General features: G+C 44.7%; 2 protein-coding genes across 8 annotated transcripts in view; one reads left to right on the top strand and one right to left on the bottom strand.

Annotated features, from left to right (window-relative positions):
- DOCK6 (dedicator of cytokinesis 6) overlaps nucleotides 1–22369 on the top strand; it is a 91189-nt gene that overhangs the window by 53022 nt on the left and 15798 nt on the right. For 3 of the 7 annotated variants that reach the window (XM_075859019.1, XM_075859018.1, XM_075859022.1), the window contains 16 exons: nucleotides 6903–7020; nucleotides 7129–7199; nucleotides 7741–7879; nucleotides 9559–9660; nucleotides 9811–9897; nucleotides 10130–10361; nucleotides 10777–10941; nucleotides 11795–11973; nucleotides 15850–15954; nucleotides 16438–16521; nucleotides 17576–17671; nucleotides 17770–17910; nucleotides 19650–19763; nucleotides 20308–20478; nucleotides 20894–21033; nucleotides 21994–22163. In XM_075859019.1, the coding sequence (XP_075715134.1) occupies nucleotides 6903–7020; nucleotides 7129–7199; nucleotides 7741–7879; nucleotides 9559–9660; nucleotides 9811–9897; nucleotides 10130–10361; nucleotides 10777–10941; nucleotides 11795–11973; nucleotides 15850–15954; nucleotides 16438–16521; nucleotides 17576–17671; nucleotides 17770–17910; nucleotides 19650–19763; nucleotides 20308–20478; nucleotides 20894–21033; nucleotides 21994–22163 (2114 nt within the window). The other 4 variants (XM_075859021.1, XM_075859020.1, XM_075859023.1 and 1 more) reach the window with 4 other exon arrangements.
- ANGPTL8 (angiopoietin like 8) lies at nucleotides 1795–12001 on the bottom strand. Its single transcript, XM_075859025.1, has 5 exons — nucleotides 11827–12001; nucleotides 5067–5461; nucleotides 4638–4784; nucleotides 3572–3682; nucleotides 1795–3409 (listed from the first exon to the last, which is right to left on the bottom strand). The coding sequence occupies exons 2-5, from the start codon at nucleotides 5385–5387 to the stop codon at nucleotides 3386–3388; spliced, it is 603 nt and encodes a 200-aa protein (XP_075715140.1). The 5' UTR covers nucleotides 5388–5461; nucleotides 11827–12001; the 3' UTR covers nucleotides 1795–3385.

The following is a 22369-nucleotide window of genomic DNA, read 5'->3' as shown; positions in this document are numbered from 1 at the left end:
TTCTCTGCCTCCCATTGACGTCAAAGGCGTAAACGGCCGAAGATGGGGCATGTCGCTTCTTTTTCCCGCCAGCATTTTTACCACTCGTGGGGGAAAAAACGCGTCCGCCTCCCATTGAAATCAATGGGAGGCATTTTTGGTGCGTTTTCCGCGTCCAAAAAAACTCAGTGTGAACTGGGCCTAAGGCTGGATTTACTGAATGTGTAATGATCAAAATTTGATTATTCATTTATAATTGGGACGTCCATTCTGGCAATTGTACACGTAAAATATCACTTGTGGCATCAGGGGTGCAGCCTCTGGTGGCGTAGAGACACATAAGGAACCCTATTCCGCCTAACCAGAGAAGCCATATTAAAAATTACATAGGATAGTTGAGGGGCCCTGGTAGAGCAGAGGTTCCCAACCCTAGTCCTCAGCTTCAGTAGCTCTATGATGTCCCTGGTGCCTCTGGGGCAAAGTAGTATTTATAGTTGCTACCAGTTTGGGAACCACAGGCCAGTGCCTTAGCTACTGGTTGGGGAGCACTGTCCTAGAGATATGCCATAAGTTTCTATTAATATTAGGAAATGGTCTCATTGCAGATGGTGACCGGTCAGTCTTGATACAGACCCAGGAAAATCGAAATGGTCACATTTACATATAAATCCAGTTATTGAATGTGGGTAGTGTGGTAACTAGGTAATGGGATAAGTAGAGCTGAAGGACTGAGTTTTCAGCGTCTGTATGGAAGTCCTATGTTCAGGGATTGAGTTTCTGTTGGGTTAGGATGTGCTTGTATCAAGGCTGAGCTGGTAGATAAAGGTATTCCAGGCAGGATGTGCAGCACAAGAGAAGTTCTGGAGGCAGCACTAGAAAGTTATCTGTAAGGATACATTACAAGAAATCCTGCCTGGTGGAGTATACAGGAGTGTGACCTTACTAAGGGATCGGGTGATTTAGAACCAGTTTAGGTCTGGACACGGACGTTTGCGATCGCCCCTGACCACTTGTTCTGTCAAGACAACCAGTGTCCATATCCCAATTAGTTTTATATAGATCTCCGTACCCCCCTCCCCCTACAAACCAAAGCGGACAACCGCTGCAAAGAGTGTGTCTCGGTTTAGAGGATTTGCCACAACCATCTACTACACGGCTGCCTACTGAATTTAGGGGGTGCTGTGTAATACACCATTCATGGATAACTTTCCCCAGCAATAACTGCTGCTTGTCTGTTTGGGGTCCCTACCATCGGACCCCCAGTGATCAACATCGTTTGGGGAGCTGCAAAATGAAAGGTTCTGATGATACAAACCCTTTAATGTGCATGTTCAGCTGGTCTGACCATTACAGGGGACCTCTTAAAGGGCCACTTACCGTTATAAAAAAATAAATAAATATGCAGCAGCGTATTAGAAGAGGCTGATATCCGTCACACCAATGTATGTAACTGGAGGTACTCCGCACTAGAAATATGTAACATAAAGTAGTGATAACGGTGGCAGGGAGTTTCCTGAACGTCTAGTCAAGTCATACCATTGAATACAGCAGACATCCTTTTCCCAACTGAAATGGTTGATAACAGGGAATAATAGATTACGGCACTGCTCTGCAAATGGAGAGATGATAGACTTTTAGATTGTGATAATCGTTCTGAATAAAATCTAAACCTCTTTTAAAAGTATATTCTCAAAATGGGAAAATCCACTTCCAGCTGCTACGGATGGTCCATTATTCATAGCCAATGATTTATTAAAGCTCCTTCATCATTTACCCCGCCGCTTGTACACCATAAATAATACACAAGTTCATCAGTTATCATTGAGAAGATCTATTATACACATCAGTAAGAAAGGCATCACTGGACTCCAGCTCCATAGAGAAGGCTCTGATACACTATATGGCCAAAAGTATGTGGACACCTCTTCCTAATTATTGAGTTCAGGTGTTTGAGCCATACCCATTGCAAATAGCAACATAAAATCAAGCACACAGCCACGCAATCTCCATAGAGAAACATTGCTAGTAGAATGGGTTGTACTGGAGAGATCACTGACTTTACACGCGGCACTGTTATAGGATGCCACCTTTACCACAAGTCCGTTCGTAAAATTTCTGATCGGCCCCGGTCACCTATAAGTGCTGTTGTTGTAAAGTGGAAGTTGGAGTAATGACGGTTCAGCCACGAAGCGGCAGCCCATACAGACTCCGTGCATGGCGTGTAAAAATTTCCTATCCCATGCGCAATGGCAAGTGTCGGCTGGAGTGGTGTGTTCTCTAGAGGCATGAATCACGTCTCTCTATCTGGCAGTCTGATGGAGGAATCAGGGTTTGGCGGATGCCAGGTGAACGCTACCTACTAGAATACATTGTGCCTACAGTACGTGATGGAGGAGGGATAATGGTCTGGGGCTGATTTTCAAGGTTTGGACCTTTTAGTTCCAGTGAGGGGTAATATTAAAACTACAGCATTCAAAGGCCTATTACACAATTGTAGCTTCCAACTTTGTGGGAACAATTTGGGGGTTGTCCCTCTCCTATTCCAGCATGACCGTGCCCTGTGCCAACAGCGAGCTCCATAAAGACATGGTTAGGTGAGTTTGGTGTGGAGGAACTTGACTGACCTGCACAGAGTCCTGACCTCAACCCCATCCAACGCCTTTGGGATGAACTAGAACGGAGATTGTGATCCAGGCCGTCTCCTCCAACATCCGTGTCTGACCTCACAAATGTTCTTCTGGGTGAACGGGCAAAAATTCCCACAGACGCTCCAAAATCTTGTAGAAAGTCTTCTCAGAAGAGTGGGGGCTGATATGGTCACAAAAGGGGGGAACCAACTCCATATTAATGCCGATGAATTTGGAATGGGATGTCCAACCAGCTAATAAAGGTGGTGATGGTCAGGGGTCCACATACGTTTAGCCAGATAGTGTACATACAATAACCCATATAGTCTATATTACAGAATGATATAACCGTACAGTTATATACACAATTCCCGGCCGAGCTGCTCAGGTTTGGTTCATCCTGAGCTTCCTGGTGCATGAATAGAATACCAGAACAGTGAATAATGACAGATAGAACAATGGCAAAAAAAAAGGTTAATATGTTATCTTGGATCTGGGTGACAAGCCCTATGGGCTCTGTACTGGCTGCCCCCCCCCGCGTTACCTGTGGTAATAGCTGAATAGGATACTATAAAATGTTCTTTGTTATATTTAGCCCATTCTAATATCAACATTAGTTTTGAACATGCCAATATCACAGTGGTGCGGAGCATCTACTTCCCAGGCCAGCATGCGGTTGTCTTCCATCTGTAGGTTAGGAAGCTTATTGGATCCACGGCACTTTGTCCTCCGTTTGTGACCCTGCAGAATAATGACCCTTTGGGATCTTCCTTAGATTCTCAACTAGAACCCATAGCCGAGGCCTGGTAAGAAAAGTCATATGGGGTTGGCATTAAAACTGGGTCACTTTTGATAAAGTAAAGGTCTCCTTACATTACAAGATGGGGTTGGCAGGAGCGGACGCCCACATTGTGCCAATGGGCAGATACATTATATGGCGTATGAGAAGTTTAGTCTACACATACTTGTTTCAGGATAGTACGAAGTCTTTCCCGCTGTCCGATCATCTGCCTCTTCTGCCGCGTCGATTCCTCAGTGATGACTTGGAGAATTAGATTCTGCTGGTTAATGCGTTCCTGCGTTAAAATAATAAAGTGCCGTGATCTGGAGGAAGGAACCTGGCACTTCATCTTAAAGGGTTTTTCCAGAATATAACATTAATGGTCTAGTTACACTATGTTCAAGATCTCTGCTTGCTGTCACGAAACATTTTTTTTTAAAATTTATATCCGAATGCTGAAAACCTGTCCCGATCATGTCCTACTGATACAGGGTGCAGAATTTGAGGAGGTGCAAAAAGTCTGCAGACTGGTGTCTCTGGTTTGACTGATAACTCAAGTCACGTTTCAAGGTTCTATAAAGGGTAGGACATTGACTTCCAGGGTAGGGTAGTCCCCTATAGGTGGCACTAGAGACCGCTCTCCTCTCCTTCGCTGTATATCCCAAGACTGAATATTCGCTCATTCCCTGTTACCTGTTTTTTTTTTTTTTTTGTTTTTTTTTAAACCTGTTTGATCATTATTTCAGACCCTATTGTTCTCCTAGTGTACCCTGGCAGCTGAGAAATCTCCAGCCAAAAATGTCCTGTCTTCAGATTCTGGAACAGGAAGTAGCTGTCTGACAGCTATCCATTGTCAGCCATATTATCTCTAATGGGGATTACTTTTCTGTCATTCGACCCTGTCTCTTTCACCTCTCCCTGGCAGCCAATCGGTCAGGAATCCCTACCTAACTTTGAGAAACAAGGAATGCTGGGAGAGATCTACGTTTAAATAGTGACATCTGTGGTGGAGGAAGCAGCTAGCTTCTCCAATCTGCGTTTTAAAAGAAATCAATATAGCAGTTAAACGGGGCCACAAAAATGAATGTTAAGATATAGGGTTTACTATAGAATTGCTACGTTTAGAAATCCCAAGATTTCAGATGTTGGGGCATGCTGGGAGTTGTAGTTTTGCACTATATGGAGAGCATTGCTCTAGAAAAACTATTCTAGAAAATGTAGGTGGATGAACCCCCTAAATGCTGTATTACCTTTAGCTCAGGAAGACGTTTCTCCTTCGATTGCACCCTCTTCTCCAGATCATGCACCCTTTTCTGGAGCTCTGTGTAGTCCTTCTGGGTGGCCCGCAGTCCATCCCCTGTTCTGTGGGAGAGAGCTCTCCTCTCATGCTCTTCTCTCTGTCGGGGAGGTCAGAAGATCATTGTTATAATTAGTACAACATTCCAAGAGGAGAGAATCTGATGTGCCCGAGAATGGAATAAGTGAGACATCTGCCATTCAGGATTCTGGGAAAGCTGACAAACCATATGGCAGCTATAATGATGTCTATATAAGTTGCCACCCAGCTTTCCAAGATGTAGATCTAACTGTGTCTGTCCCTTTTGGTGCCCAGTGTATAGATTTATTTGGTGCCTGGTTCGCCATTGTGTACAACCCCCCCCCCTTTCATGGGACTTTACCTGGAGCTTTTCAACCTCCTCGCCCATCCTTCTCGACTCCTGCCTCGCCCTCGATACCTCCGCTTGCAGCTTCTCAATCTTCTTTTCCAACTTGCCTTGTCTACCCACAATCCTTTGCAGTTTGTCATTGGTGGAGCCATATGTGTCCCTCAGCGCCTGCCCCAGTTGCAGCGTCCCATACACCAGCACGTTAAATTCTTCATTCAACGACTGCTTTTTCTTCTCTTCTCCAAGAGAGAGCGGCAGCACCAAGAGGAGCAAAAGCAGCATGGCAGAGGGTATTGGATGTTGGCAGAGTGAGGAGGCGTAGACAGCGTTCATGCCGGTTAAAGGGAGGTGGGAGTGGGCGAGGAGGTGCTGGATTGTGTAAGACGAGCTGCAGGTTACAGCAGGTTCTGCAAGAGAAGGGGCGAGAGGGCAGAAATTGTCTGTGGCTCATCTGGATGATCGTTCTACAAGCTTTGTATTATTAGCTATAGTTTTATTATATAGTATCAGTATTCTTGTCATTTTTTATATATTTATCTATGCATTTCCTATGTGACGCTTCCCTCTTACCACTTATTACATCGGGTTCATAGGTCAAACTATTACATTAGTTCAGTCACCCTTCCACTTGTCTGCTGTCCTTGCCAGGTAAACACAGGTGACCTCGCCCCGAGGTTACCAAAAGGTGACGCCGTCTGCTGCCTCCTCATTGGCCGCCGTAGCTATGCCCACTTCATGCAGGAGGGATGATGACCATTTCTGATAGTTGGTTGCTTGCACTGGCATTCATTCATGGCACCAACTGATCGCCACAAGACAAATCTGTACTGTGCCAAATTGTAGATTTCACCTTCCCACCAAAACCGCATTCGGATATAACAGCAAAGTAAATATTTGACAGAGAATCGAGATAACCCCTCAAATTTGACATCTCTTTCTAAACTGGTATAACGGCTACGATATTCCACTACGATGCCAAGCATATTGTTTAGTATTGTCTCTTATGCCACTGGTAGCGTCATCTCCTTATTCTACCGTATCCAATGTCCCTAAAGTTTTATATATATATATATATATATATATATATATATATATAAGCTCTGATGCTGCCATTAGCAGAACACGCGTTAGTTAGGGAGATAAGCGGCTGCCAAGTATATTTTGACACTGCTTATCTCATGGGGAAACCAAGCAAATTTATTCTGTCTGATTCCTGGGTCTGACCGCTTCATAGACATTCAGGGTCAGTTCACTCTGAGTTTTTTGGCTCTGATTTTGACGCAGAAACCGCATTGAAATCTGGATGGCATTTGGATACTCGCGTGGGGGGGGGGGCAGAGTGCTCCTTTCTTCGAACGGTTTCCGCCTCTGACCTACTAAAACCAATGGGAGGCAGAAAAAACCTGCGGCGCTCGTTCCGGAGCTTCTTTTGCAGCGTTTTTTGCCTGATTTTCTTGAGTTATATTCAACAGCCATAGGCAGGAAACATGGGGAGGGAAAAAAGCGCTACAACAACGCTGGTAGTTCAAAATCCTGCCGGCAAAAAAACAGTGTGAACTAGGCCTTAGATTATCTGGGGATCCCTTTTGGATTCTGTAGGATCTGCCAACCTAAAATACAGGGGGTTTGGAGTAATCCCTTTCCCAGTAGATCTATGTAAGACACTACTAAAGCCAGAATAGAAACACAAATTCTCAGGACGTTCTTTGTGTCTCGCTGCTTTTTGTACTGGTAGTTTCCCTTGATAACCAGTTTCCAGCTCTCTTTTATTTATTTTTTTAAAGGCCTTTTGGAAAATTAAACTTGTGTTTCACTCTGTGTCTGAATATACCATCTATACATCCGCAGGAACCTCCTATATGTATACCCCAAGTGTCTCAACTTCAGCAGTCGCCAGGGATCGGTCCGAAACATTGCCGTAAAGGTTCAGTACATGGCGGGAGAGGACCCTAACCAAGCCTTGCCGGTGAGGAGTGGAAAGGGGGATGTGGCTTTCCAACGCGGTATCCGTCCGATAAACCTGCGCCATATTGCTGTATGTACAACTCTCAATATCCGGTCTCCTTTCTTGCAGGTGATATTCGGCAGATCGAGCAGCAATGAGTTCTACAGTGAGGGGTACACCGCTGTCGTCTATCATAATAAGTGAGTTTTAGGTTTCCCACGCACTGTCCGCTATTGTAATCCGTATACATCTGCCCCACGTCAAAGAGCCTTCCTTAGTCAAAAGATTTTTAACCCTTTTGCGCCGTGGCCTGTTTTCGGGTTTTTGAAATTGTTTTTTCCATTTCTGTTGACCTAGCCATATGAGGGCTTTTTTTTTTTTTTTTGTTTTTTTTTTTTTTTTTTTTTCATGTTTCACTAAGTTTCCAAAATTAAAAAAAATTCATTATGTGCCAATATACGAAGACCAATTTTTTTATTTTAATTTTTTTACAATATGAATGTATTTCATATATATTTTTTTTTTATCTGTTACTTTAAACCCTGATATATAATTGGAGGCTTTCAGGAATGGAAATGACTAATGGGAAGCAGGAATATTTCTGCACTTGTCAGTCATCTAGCCTGACAACAGGGAACAATAGAATGCAGTCAACTCCACTCCATTTACTTCTTATTGGCGTCAATCCATGCCGTCTCCTGCCTTGTAATCTGTATTTCTTCCTTCCCAATTCCCTCACAGATCTCCGGAGTTTTATGAGGAATTTAAAATGAAAATTCCTGGAAATCTGACGGAAAACCATCACCTTCTCTTCACCTTCTACCATGTGAGCTGCCGGCAGAACCAGGCCACCTCCCTGGAAACACCTGCAGGCTACACGGTGAGAGGCCCCCTAGTCTAATATCGCCATAATGATATACAACTAGTGTCCGACTGGCGTACCTTAGGCCCACCAGAGGAAAAAAATTTTGGGACCCAAACTTCAGCTATACAGAAATAATGCGACCACTCTTAGTTGTGTAGTAAAACGTGTTTAGTAAAATAAAGACCAATATTACCACCACATAGTGACCATATAGTGGTAGATATTAGTCCTACACAGGCGCTGAGCAGAACATAGAAGTTATTACGGTGCAGTGAAATCCAGTAACTCGCAGGTGACGTCTTCTAACACCCTGACTACTTCGTTCAGCCATGACTCGCTTCTGCAGAATTGGCAACACAAACATCTTTGTCTTCTCGCTTTTCCAGCACCCTCTCCACTTATTCCGCATCCTCCACAAAATCTCGCTATTTATCATTTCCCGTACAGAAAAATATGCCCCTCTTGGTGCTCCACACCAAGTTATCCTAGTTACCCTTTTAGGCTCCACACAGTAATAGTGCTCCTCAAAGTGCCCCATACAGTAATAGTTCTGTGTACTACCTACACAGCAATGCCTCTGTGTTCCCTCACAATAGCAATGTCACCCTTTTTGCCCCCTACAGTAGTTAGGTCTGCTTGTGTCCCCACACATAAGTAGTCCTCTTTTGTGCCCCCACATGGTGGTTAGGTCCCTTTTTAGTGCACTTATATAGCAGTGAGGTCCCACTTTGTGTCCCTATATAGTAATTTGGTCCCCTTTTGTGCTCACATATCGTAGTTAGGTCCCCCTTTTTGCGGCAATTAAAAAAAACTCCCCTGACCCCATTTCCACGACCAGCAGATGGTTCCTTTGCCTACTTCCTGCTGTCCGTGACCCGGCGCAGTCATATCATCACGTCACGTGTGCCACGACACTGATGTTCTCCTGACCTCTACGAGGGCACAGACCTAAAACCGCCTGTAGCCACAAAAGTAAGAGGCATGGCAGGGTATCGTAGGGCTCTCTTCTCTGCATTAGTCAGCGACCTAATACTAGGGCCAGAGGGATGCAGTTCGGCTCCTGAGCCCACCGGAAGATCCTCCGGTGGGTCATCATTATGATGATGAACTGTGGTCTGCAACTCCCAAATGGTTCTAAGACTACAAGTCCAAGCATGACGTGAAAGCTACAGATTGCTTGCTGGGACTTAGTCTTACAATTTCTGGAGCTCGGCTACAATGCAGGGGGAGCTGCTAGCGTTTCGCTACCTTCGATTACTGTTTAGTCCCTGGTGTAAAGATGCGCGTCACAAAATCCCCCAAATAAGAAGACTTCGTGCCAATAAGGAACACACAGATTTCAGCTCTGAAGCCCACATAATTGTGAATGCAGCTGTGGAGCGTTATACAGGCTGTATCGCTGGATCAGTACAACATAAGTAATGTATGTACTAGTGACACCACCAGCAGAATAGTGAGTGCCGCTCTGGAGTATAATATACGGTGTAACTCCGTACAGGACAAGTAATGTTATCACAAAGTGACTTAGAATTAAATGACCTAAAAAAGTATGTGTAACCTGCAAAATGCTGTCAGGGGACTTGTACTACCCTGTTCTTAAAGGGGTACGTCATTCTGATTTCATTATTAGATTAGAACATTTTTAAGATGCTCCTGTAACGCCAGATTGTCTTACACATAGTCTCTTTACACAGTGGATTCCTTTGATGCAACATGGCCGCCTGAGGACTGGCTCTTTCTCGCTTCCGGTGTCTGTGGAAAAACCACCACCTAGTTACTCTGTTCTGACCCCTGATGTGAGTACAGAAGGCACCATTTGATTTGAAAGGATCACTAATAATTCTGCTTTCTGTTCTTTACGTGAAGAGGCCACGCGCAATCCTCTCACCGCGCCTTCCCCTGCGTGCCCCCTTATGATGTCTTCATTTTCATGTTCTTGCCGACAGGTCCAGCTCCCGGGGATGAAGTGGGTGGATAATCATAAACAAGTCTTCACGGTAGATCTGGTGGCGGCGTCATCCGTGCACACACAGGTTGAGTATTTTCGGACATATTTTGTTGTTGGAGCTGTGGTTCGGCTGTGATTGATTGCTCGGTAATAGGTTGGGCCCGTGGTGCAGAGAGCTCCCCCTAGTGGCGGCTATATATTTGCAAGCAGAAACTCTGAGACGATATTGATTCACGTCCCATTGCTTTCCTTGACTACATAGCAGGGTTATGGGATTTTCCGATATTGGGATGACCAACTTCTTTCTGTCCATCTAGGACCCCCATTTGGACAAGTTCTTCACACTGGTGCAGGTGCTGGAGGAGCAGAGTTTTCCGTTCCGGCTGAAGGATGTCATTATTACAGAAAGTAACCTCGAGTCGGAGCTTAAGAGCAGTATGGGGAACCTGCGACTTGCCGCCCTTGGCCCCGCTGTCTGCTTCTGTCACCAGCTCTTGGATAAGCTCATACTCCTCATCGTCAGACCACCAGTCATTGGGGGACAAATTGGTTAGTACGTGTTTTAATCCCCTTGTAGATCTTTTGTGGTTTCCTCGGTTCCTCCACATTGTCGGAGCGTTTTTCCACAATAAGAAAAAAGTCATTTTTTTTTTTTCTAGACACAGCGCCACCGCATGGGCTGTGTCTGGTATTGCAGCTCACCCTCAATTAAGTGGATATCTGCAATGCCAGACACAGCCTAATGGCAAGAGTGGCGCTGTTATTGGGGGGGCAGAGTCTTGTTGTTAAACCCCTTAAGCAGCAGCTACATGGTTTACTGCAATGTTGCAAAATGACTCCATTGGGCCTGTTGCTTTAAAATCTCGGGATCATCCATCTAGGTTTTCGGGTCTGCACATATAACATTATTATTCTGATAATTAAATCTTGTTTCAATAAATGTTGCCGTCCTATTTATTTGCAGTGAACTTGGGCCGGACAGCCTTCGAGGTAGTGGCTCTTCTGGTGAGCCAAATTCACCGCACGCTGGAGGGGTCTCAGGATCAACATGGCAGGAATGCACTACTGGCATCATATCTGCACTACGCTTTCCACCTTCCTAGTGACATGCCAGCCCAGCTGAACAGCTGTAAGTGTCGGTTAGACTATGAGATCGTTGACACAGGACCATGAGCTTTTTACGGTCCCTCTTATTGAGCCTCCATCCCCTCAGTATTATCTGTTGCTGATCCTTTCCTCACCGAATTTTTTTTATTTTTTTTGCAGTTTAGGATTATTTGATTTTGGAGAACTTGTGCTTCTACACAGCAGCCAATCTGAACCAGCAGAGCTGCAGTGTAAAGCATGGTGGGCGATACAGCAGAATCCTAAGCTGGAGTCACGGATCAGATCTGTGCTCAAATGGAGAAGAGCTGAAAAGCAGCCAATACTGACTAAAATAAATAAGAATAAGCATTATTTATAGAACCGCGGCCCCTTCAGCTGTTTTCGCTGTTCATGATTTCGATTGCTAAACATTATAATTATTGCCCGGCCTTAAGAAAGGTGAATAATAAGACATCAAGGTCAATCTGATAAAATCAAACCTTGATGGGTTCGTGTCATAGGCAAAAGGTGTTCTTGTTTCCCATGAGAAAAATAAAATCCAAAAAGATGGAAAGACCATTGCTATCTGTTATCATCCAAATGGTCACACCCTAAATATGTCACTACAGCGCCATCTGCTGGCTAAAGGCTTAAATGCAGCACTTATTTTTGTTTTCTGACAGTTTTAAGGTTGTATTTCCATCGCCAACATTTGGGGCATGTCCAAAGGATATGCCGTAAACGTTTGAGATGGGAGTACCCCTTTAACCCTTTCAGAAATGACGCCAACCGTACACTTTCCATGTAGATTTTCAGATGAGAACAAGAGTAAGATATTGAGTTGACTTAAATGTCTCCCCCGATACCTCACTAATCGTCCTCTTCTCTTACCACAGCTATTTCCCATGCATCGTCGTCCTCTGCTTACCAGTCTGCCACGCTCTCTCGTGTGACGGGGCGTCCCAGCAGTCTTAACCTAGCCCGCTGCAGGAGTATTAGTAACAGTAACCCCGATCTGACTAGTACTCCGGGCTCCACGGATGATGAGGAAGTACAGAAGATCATGGGAGGCAAGGTACACATTGCGTCATCTGTGCTGCTGACATAAGGTCCGGCTGTGGGTATTCTGGGGAGCGGGGGCACTTGCTTGAGTGGACGGGTGTTTCCTGTTTGTAGTATTCACACTCTCCCCCCTCCGCTCTTCTCCACAATCTTCATTATTTACTCTGCTTCTCTCTCTACCAGTTATTTCAGGTCTTCTTTATCCAGACCTGCTCTTTAGGCTGAGTTCACACATCACAGATTTGTCACGGATTTTGTTGTAGATTTGCATTGCAAAGGGTAAAATCTGCAACGGATCTGCGTCATGTGAACCCAGACTAGCAAGGGCTTCCTTTTTCCCCTACCTCCCCTTCTTTCTTTTTTTTTTTTATTTTTTATTTTTTTGGGGCAGGTTTACCTAGATTATCATAGCGAACTCCTGCCACCCAAGCCCCAGTGGGCACTAACATCTGCCCAGGTTTGCCTGGTTCTACCCCTGCAACGTTATAATGTACCTTTTTTTAAAACTTTCTAATATACTTTGTGCTTCAATTCATCATAAAAATCTCTCCTTGCTCTTGGTGAATAAAAACATTTTATTTATTTTTTTACATCCAGAGATTGAAAATGTATGTAAAGAGCAAATACTTCTACAGCTGAGGGTTTGCTACAAATGTATCCAATCCCCTATGAGCTTTTGCCCAAATCTCTCTCCTGTCCTGCATTTTTTTTTTTTACATATTTCCTGCATTGATACATTGTATCAGGCTGGAGTCCAGATTGTTTAGCTCACGGTTTGATTGTCTGGACTGGATACAATTGTAACAAAACCTCATCTGTGAGCAGTATTAGGCCTGGAAGGGTTTTCAGTCTCTGTTTCCTGTCAATGAATGGCGCATTCTTGTCTTCGTCCAGATATTTTGAATGTTGTGAGGAATGGAAACTAAGTGTATTGGAAAGTTGCAGAACTTTTCATTTACATAAAACTGGAAAACCCTTTTTAATGAATTGACAGGAGAGTCCGTTGTTTTTTTTTGGGGGGGTTTTTTTTTCTTCTCTCCCAGAAACAGCGCCACTCTCGTTTTGGGGTTTTGTCTGGTATTGCAGCTCAGCCCCATAATTATGTAAATAAGGCTGAGCTGCAATACCAGGCACAACCAGTATATAAGAGTGGTGCGGTTTGGGGAGGAAATAAAAGGCAGGCACGGTTGTTAGACATTTTAACAAAACTTATACGACCCCATTAACTCTTTCCTTCTTAGAATGAACATTACAGGCAGTATACATTATAGGCTACCCTACAACTTGCACGTGTGCCTGGTATGTAAGCGCTGAATACACATCGTAGAGAGAACCGTGTCTGATGTGTGGTGTCCTACCATATAAATCTTCCCAAGGGTGCCAGGTCCATGCATAGTCGGTACACTGGGCAGCTGAACCTCCTATATGACGCCGCTTTTAGGCCTCATTCACACAAACGTATTTCACATCAGTGTGCTCTCTGTTTAAATACCTGACGTCACACTGACCAATGCAATTCAATGGGGCTATTCACACATTGTTTTTTCATGGAACGCGTGTCCGTTGCGTGAAACCCACTGCATATCCCATTCTGGTCCGTTTTTGCGGATCAGACTCGCATGTTGAAGTTTATGGGTACATGAAAAAAACGACTGCAGCAGACAGCAGACAGACTACATCCGCATGACACACGGAAACCACACCGACGTAACACGGACAGCCATATGCATGAAAAACTGCCCGTTTTTTGCAGTCGCAAGTCGGACACGCTTGTGTGAATAAGGTCATACTCCTTAGTCTTTACTACTTGTTCTCCTCCTCGCCAGTGTCTATACTGGGTATGTGTTCCCTCTTGGGCATTGCTGATACTTGATGATGTGTCATTACTCTTCCTCTGGTCCACCAGAGTAGCAGGGGATTTTCTGTTGGGCTCTGGCACAATAATGGGTCCCGGGGTCCAGCAGAAGACACTTCTCTATTTGGAGTGGACTTTGCAGCCAATCTCTTGCTGCTCCGGACAATTCTTATGGGTTGATTCAAATGTAATGTATTAGAGTTTATCAATGATATGTGATGGTGTTGATCGTAGGTCCTCAGAATGGTTTCCTCTGGTGGGTTAAAGGGGTTGTCCAGACAGGGGGCGGTTTTTCATACTGATGACCTATCCTGTGGATTGGTAATCTGTATATGATCGGTGGGGGTCTGACACCTGGACCCTTCACCGATCATCTGTTCCAGTTGCCTTCAGGCGCTGGAAGCTTTGCTGGGTGGGTGCCGGAATCATATAGCTTCATTAACCCATCGCGACCGCTATACTGTGACGAGAGCCTTCCGCTTCCGGCACCAACCCCCGCATAGCTTCCAGAGGCATCCGGTACAGCAGATTGGTGCAGGGTCTGTGTGATTTTATATAGGGATGACCTCTCCTGTGGAAAGGTCATCCGTATAAAAAACAGTCTCCAACCTGGACAACACCTGCCAGTCCGACTCTGCTCCCAAGCCGTAGACTCTACTGGGTGTCTTCCCTGTTCTCCTCCCAGACCCATAGTCTACAATGAGTATGTGTCACTTTTTCCCCCTCCTTGGATAGTGTTTACAAGGTATCTCCTCACTCTCCTTCTCTCCTCTTTGATGTAGTCTATGCTGGATATGTGTTTTCTCTTTATGCCTCGTCTTTTCCTCCTGGTCTATACTAGGCATGTCTTCATTCTTCTCCTCCCGGGATAATCTGTATTGGGTATGTCTTCCCTCTTTCTTCTCCTTCTGGACATTGTCTATTATGGGCATGGCTTCCATCTTTATTCTCCTCCTACTTGTCATAATCTCGACTGGGTCTTCCTACTTCACCTGCTCCTCCATATAATGTATACTGGGTATGTCTTCACCCTGCTCGACCTCCTCCATATAATGTATACTGGGTATGTCTTCAACCTGCTCCTCCTCCTGGTATAATGTACTGTATACTGGGTCTTCCTACTTCACCTGCTCCTCCTCCATAAAATGTATACTGGGTCTTCCTACTTCACCTGCTCCTTCTCCTGGTATAATGTACTCTGTATACTGGGTCTTCCTACTTCACCTGCTCCTCCTCCTCCATATAATGTATACTGGGTATGTCTTCACCCTCCTCCTCTTCCTGGATTAATGTACTGTATACTGGGTATGTCTTCACCCTGCTCCTCCTCCTCATCTATACTGGTTATGTCTTTGCCCTCCTCCTCCTCCTCCTGGTATAATGTACTGTATACAGGGTCTTCTTACTTCACCTGCTCCTCCTCCTCCATATAATGTATACTGGGTATGTCTTCACCCTGCTCCTCCTCCTCATCTATACTGGTTATGTCTTTGCCCTCCTCCTCCTCCTCCTGGTATAATGTACTGTATACAGGGTCTTCTTACTTCACCTGCTCCTCCTCCTCCATATAATGTATACTGGGTATGTCTTCACCCTTCTCCTCCTCCTGGTATAATGTACTGGGTATGTCTTCTCTCTTCACCCTCTTTCTTCTCCTGCTGGATATTTCTTCTATCTTCACCCTTGTCCTTCTCTTCCTGGGCATTGTCTATTATGGGCATGTCTTTTAGCTTCACTCTCTTCATCCTGGTATAATGTATACTGGATCTTCATCCATATCCTTCTGCTCATTGTCTTGTATTCATTCTTAATTCTCCTCCTTCTGGTCTTTGTGTATACAATGTCTTCTATACAATACCTTCATCTTCTTTGACCCTTTCCTGGGTTAGTCTATACTGGGTATATCTTCTCCTTCGCTACCATCTTAATGTATACTGGATATGTCTTCCTCCTCCTGGACATTGCCTGTACTGGGTATATTGCTCTTCTCTCCACTGATCCATGCTACTCTCCTCGGACTTGTCTCTCCTGCAGGGCATCGATCGCTCTCACTCTTGGGTCAACTCGGCTTATTGTCCCGGGGGTTCAAAATCTGTGCAACGGCGGACCCAGCCCAGTTCCAACACGGAGCTTCGACAGGTGGCACTCCTCCATTATATGTCATGCATGTGCCAACCCCTCCCTTCATGCATGCCCTGTGCACCCGTTTCACCCGCCATAGCTGTGTAGTCCTACCCTCCATCTGTAACATCTCCATTCTTTCCTGGTGGCATGTTCATTGCTAAATATCTCATACCATAGCAAAAAAATACTTGGATATGGATATTACTAGTTGCTATGATATGTCTTGTTAGTCCGTGTTCTCCAAACTATGGCATTCCAGCTTTTGTGCTGGGAGTTGTAGTTCCACAACTGCTGGAGAGTCACCGGTTGAAGAACACTTCTGTAGATAAAGGTTATTTTATATATTCTACTATATACCACATGCGTTTTTATGATTGTCATTCATCCATCTCACGTTTCCTCTTCTCTCCCATGAGCACCTGATCTCTAACCCGTCATTCTATTTTCCATGTTACCTTTCCATCTCCTTTTCTCTGCCGTCTTCTAACTCTACTGTAGAATAATGAACGCAGTCCAAACCGCATTTCCAGCTACATGGAGGGTGACTCTTCCTCCGCTCAGCCTCGCCCCGTCGCCAAAAAGGTATATGATCAAGACCAGAGTGGATGAAGCATGGTCCAGGGTGACAGCGGCACAGAAATGAACTTTGATTTTGTAATAAGTTTTAATTGGTAACTTACTAGTTAATTTTAATTGGGTGTAGGGGGCTGTAGTGAGGGCGCAGGGCGGGCTGTTAACTCATTCACCGGCTTATTAACCACATTCCGTGCGGTATTCACAAGAAATAACACTTTTGTCTAACCTGTATTGGAGTCTGCCCCTCCCACCACAGGGTGACGGACAGAAGAAGAGGGCTATGTAAAATCAGTCTGCTCCTCCAACCACAGGGTTACACAGAACGCAGGGACCTATGGGAAATGAAATTGGCCCCTCCCACAACAGGGTAACACAAAAAAGAGGGAGGCGCTATATGACAAGTAGTCTGGTCTTTCCACCATAGCCTGACACATACAGGAGGGAGGAGCTATTTGACATGAAGTTTGCCCCTCCCACTAAAAGATGACCTATAGAAGATATGTCACATGGAGTCGGCCGATCTTAAAAGGAGCTTTACAGAATTGGGAAACTATGTCGGCTTTCTTCCAGAAACCGCGCCACGCCTATCTATGGGTTGTGTGTGGTATTGCAGCTAGGCCACATTCAAGTGAATGGGACCGAGTGGCAATCGCACAACCCATGGACAAATGTGGCGCTGTTTATAGAAAGCAGCCATGTTTTTCTAATTCTGTATAGTCTTTACATTTTAGAAAGTCCAAATATATGGATAAAGGGGTATTCCCTGAAAAGTCACTGTGGTGGAGGATCCAGGACTCCTGTCTTTGCCCATTAGAAGTCAATGAAATCCTGAAAATCCGGACTCCTCCTTGTAGGATATTGATGGGTGTCTTGCTTATCAGACCCTCAGCAATGTGGCCTTGAGACATTTGGTGTTGTGGTAATACCCCTTTAATGACCGCTGCAGTCTATACTATAGAACACCGTACCGCACACCACACTATATATTATGAAGGACTGGGCTGTAGAGATAAGCAGTTTGCTGTCCGGTACAGGATGTGACGCTGTTCTTTCTGTGCAGCTTTTACATGAGGAGTTGGCGTTGCAGTGGGTGGTGAGCGCTACTCCGGTACGTGAAGCGGCGCTCAGCCAGGCCTGGTTCTTCTTCCAGCTCATGGTAAGTGGCTCTGGATTGGTCAATACTGGGTAGAACTGGCCGAATGCCACATCTTAGTGCCAACTTGTTTTAACACTTTTTTTTTTTTTCCTGTTCAGACTAAGAGCATGACGCTGCACCTCCATAACTCTGAGCGGCTGGACGCGCCCCGTGTACAAAGGTTTCCGGAGAGGTTCGTGGACGACATAGCGGCTCTTGTGTGCAATGTCTGCACGGAAATCATCAGCCGATACCTCAAGGTTCGATTTCTTGCACATTGTTATTTGAGGATTTTTTTTCTTCTATGTTCTCTGAGCTGCAGTACCTAATGAAGGCCCCCAGGTCTGCCATCATTGTACTCCTATTAAGCCCTGCTTGAGGCAGAATATGGCGACACAAAACAAATTTCATTTTCAACAATTTGGTATCGTCGTAATTGAATTGACCCGCCAATTAAAGTTAGCATGTCGTTTTTACTGCCCTGTGAACGCCATTAAAAACTAAACCTAAAAACAATGGAGAAATACGTTGTTTTTTTCCTCATTCCACCACACCAAGAATTTTTTTCCCAATTTCCCATACTACTGCCTATGTAAGTCCATGGAGATTACATGGCTGTGTGCTTGATTTTATGCGGTTTGCAGTTGGTGTGGCTGAGTCACCTGAACGAAATAATTAGGAGAGGTGTCCACGTACTTTTGGCCATCTAGTGTATCTTGCACTTTGTGGCCCTTTAATGACTAGCTCCTAATCCCGGGGGGCGTGGGATACATAGACTTGTGTATGGCGGTCTTACACATGCCTGATCTAGCCGGTGGCTTGGATTGGAGACATGTCGTGCTCTTATTGACTGTACTTCATTCTGAGCCTTTATCCGTACCACGCGGTTTTGTAGGTTTCCATTTTAATTTAGTGAAGCAATCATTAGACACCCACTAAAAGGACCCCAGAACGGTGAGCGGAATCACATGACCTTAGAGCCTCCTAAATAGTGTGTGTGTATAAAGGCCCATGTCGTATAGTTTATGCAGCCAAAAATATTATCGTTGTCGGTAGCCGATCCGCCTGTGTAAACGGGGAGACGCGCTGCCGACATGATAGAAATGTATGGGGACGAGCGATCGTAGTAACAAGTGCTTGTCCCCATATTAGATCCTTGTGAAAGAAGCAAACGAGCGCTGATCAATGAGCTGTCTCATTGATCGGCGCTCGTTTACAATGCCTATTTAGGGCACTTAAGCTTTCTTCAGACCTAGGATATTTCAGAATTTTTTTTTAAATTTTTATTTTATTTTTTTTTTTTTTTTTTTTAACACTGCGCTTTTCCAGCCTCCGAAAACTTTAAGGTTGAAGGGGCCATAATGGTCTGGCACCAGAGAGCGCCGTAGCATTCAGCCCCTTGATCGTATTTAAAATGTTGGGGGTGATTTTAGTGGGTGCCGGTTTAATATTATTTAAAGCGGCCTGTCCTTGCTACAGATCACATCAGAGAGTTAACCATAAAAAATATTCACTTGTTTGGTTTACCGTGACCGTCGCTCGACCTCCGTTTCCCTATAGAGAAAAAAGTTACGCATTATTATTGTCGCAGGTTGCCTGGATTTTTAACATTTTTTTAATTTAAAGCAATCTATAATTCTAAAAATCTAAATTAAATTGGCTGTGAGAGGTGAGAAATTCTGCTTTTTATTTCCAAAACACCGCCACACTTGTCCTGTATCTCATATTAGACGTTTATGGCATATCCACAAGATTTAATAGGTAACGGGTGTCGGGGGACCCACGTTCTCGAGATAGTTGCCTGTCCCAGAACGGCATCTATCGGACATTTATAGCGTATCCTGTGGATATTCCATAAAAATCTGAAATGGTAAACAATATGGATAAACTGCAATACCAGAAACCGTCCATGGACAAGAGTGGCAGTGTACCTAGTCTCCATTTCTACAGATCTTTCCTGGATTTCCTCCATCTTCCGATGTCTTTCTCTTGTCTTTAGGATGCAGAACTTGCCGAGCGACTCAACAGCAGCTTGGCCTTCTTCCTCAATGATCTCTTGTCCCTGATAGATCGAGGATTTGTATTTTGTCTCATCCGCTCGTACTACAAACAGGTAAAAATGTTAGAACCGCCCATTCATATAATGTCAGGTCCATGGAACCAGGCTGGACACGGGGAGAGGAAAATGTGTCGGCAAACCATGATTCACGTGCCGGCCGTGGCACCGGTGCCACGGGTTGCTTACCCCTTTGCTCTAAACTATTATAGCCTTGGATGATGAGGTGATATCATGTGACTGGATATAGCGTCCCATAGACAAGCCACATATTATATTATGGGTATTCCCATGAAAAACCATCATGGCATAAATCCGTCTGATATGGGGTGGGACCACCAAATACAGTGATGCTCATCTACTCGACTGTCTCCCTATAATTGGGCATATGTGACCACCACTCCTACGGGCATTGGGACTGGGCTCTCCTATTCTTGGATTAGTGGGGCCCTTATGGCATTGCAAATGGATATCCCATTAGGTGGGAACACCCCACATGTCGTCATATGATCCTCTTTTGGGATATAGTTGCCCGTAGGAACCAACCTGATTATTTCTATTGTAATGTTGGGACCTGTGTCTGTTATGTCGTGATTTACAGATCAACAATAAATTGCCAAAGGCACCGAACCCGAATGTGCTGATCTCCCTGCGCATGGACCTGATCCGCATCGTGTGCTCCCATGAACACTACGTCTCCTTAAACCTGCCCTGTGGCCGCCTCTCCCCACCCAACTCCCCCTCACCCTCTATTTCTTCTACCACATCACAGGTAAGGTTATATAATGGGATTCTGCACACCATAAACATTAGAGTTTTTTTTTGTTTTTTTTTTGGTACATCCATAGAGATAAGCAGCACAAGGGGTGTTCAACGGCTGCTTATCTCTTCATTTTCTTAAAATAATAGATGAACGTTTACGTAAAAGTGTCAGGATTATCAGAAAACCCCTTTAACACTTTATTTTTGGCTATGTTTTCTTATGTGACTGTCCAATAATTCAGAATATCTGATAATCCAGCATCTATCCGGCCCAATTATTGATAATGGATTAAAGGAGTTTGTCATTGTCCGTTATGATATTAGGTCTTTCTCCAAGTACAGTTGGGTAAACGTAGCTGGCACAGACATGGTGGATGTGGTGCCGGCCAGTCCAGTAATGTGTCTACATCTTCTGTGTTCCTTAGAGCTCCGTCTTCTCCAGCCCGGCCCAGGACAAGACGGTCACCAATATGTTTGAACTTTCAGTCCCATTCAGACAGCAACATTTCCTGTCAGGCATTATCCTGACCGAGCTCGCCCTAATACTCGAACCCGATGTCGAAGGGTGAGTCCTGTCCTTAAATTGAAGCCCTCTCAGACCAGCGCATCGGATCCTGGGCACACACTGGCATCTCCCAGGATGCTTTGTGGTCCGAGATCTTCATAGATGAATGTGCTGGTCTGATTTCTTGCTGGTCATCGGTGGGGAACCCATTTAATGCAACACCCAATTACAATATAATGCCATTCACTTGAATGGTCCTTTGTGACGCTGTATCGGGAGGAAGCTGAAGCGGCCTGGGTGGTCCTAGCAGTCAGACCCTCACCAATCTGACATAGGTGGTATAATCTATTCAATATAGTTTGTCCATACCTCACTATTTTCAAGATCTCTGCTTGTTGTCTGGATGTAAACGGAAACGTTTTCATTCGCGAAGGCTGAAAACCTGTCCGGATCTGATACTTCTCACAGCTGAGGGCGTGTTACAATTGCATCCAATCTACACAATTCTCTGTGAGCTAAACACAGCAGCACAAATCTCTCTCCTATCCTGATTTATAAAGTTTAAGTGCTGGCAAACGGAAGATAGCCTAGTCTAGATACAATTGTAACAAATCCTCACCCATCGGAAGTATCCGGGTATGTTCACACGGCGTTTCTTTCATGTGACTTTCAGTACGAAGCCCGCCTCCGATTTGTCACTTATTAACGTGGATTCCGTTGAATGGGGCTAATCCTCGTGCAGATCTAACTCGTGGCACATAAACTGGACGACGCGTGGATTCTACTTGAAATTTACATAAAAAAAATTTCGGCATGCGATCCCAGCCTTTAGGTCTGTACGGATTTTCAGCTTTTAGATATACATAAGACAATGTTTCCATTCACTGACAACAAGTAGAGATCTCGATGAGTTGAAACGCTAAGTGGGGAATTTATTTTCCACTTTACGCCTCTTTTCATTACGCTACATTTTAGTCTTCACTACTTTTTCTTATCGCCTCTACCCGACTCTCTCCACAGAGTATTTTTCCTCCAGAAGAAGGCGATCAGCACTCTGCACAATCTCCTCTGCAGCCACGACACTGACCCCCGCTATTCTGAGCCTCCCGTCCATCAGAGTATTTCCCGTCTTTATCTTCCTTTGATTGGCATAGTCATGGAAACGCTGCCGCAGCTGTACGACTTCACGGGTGAATATCTAATTAACGCACTTTGCTAACTTGGTACGACACTGATCCTGACCTCTAGACCGGACCAAAATAATGTATCCGCTGGTATCTTCATAATCCACCTACGTTTATTTTTACGTAAGTATGGTAACCGTGGCAGTAAGAGATGGAGGAACTGAAAGATCTGTTTGCTGTCAGTGAATAAAAACATTCTTGTTTTTTATTCA

The sequence above is a fragment of the Rhinoderma darwinii genome, chromosome 3 (assembly GCF_050947455.1).
Source record: "Rhinoderma darwinii isolate aRhiDar2 chromosome 3, aRhiDar2.hap1, whole genome shotgun sequence".
Taxonomy (NCBI): Eukaryota; Metazoa; Chordata; class Amphibia; order Anura; family Rhinodermatidae; genus Rhinoderma; species Rhinoderma darwinii.
The sequence above is the reverse complement of the archived record's forward strand: the minus strand, read 5'-3'. Positions and strand labels throughout refer to the sequence as shown.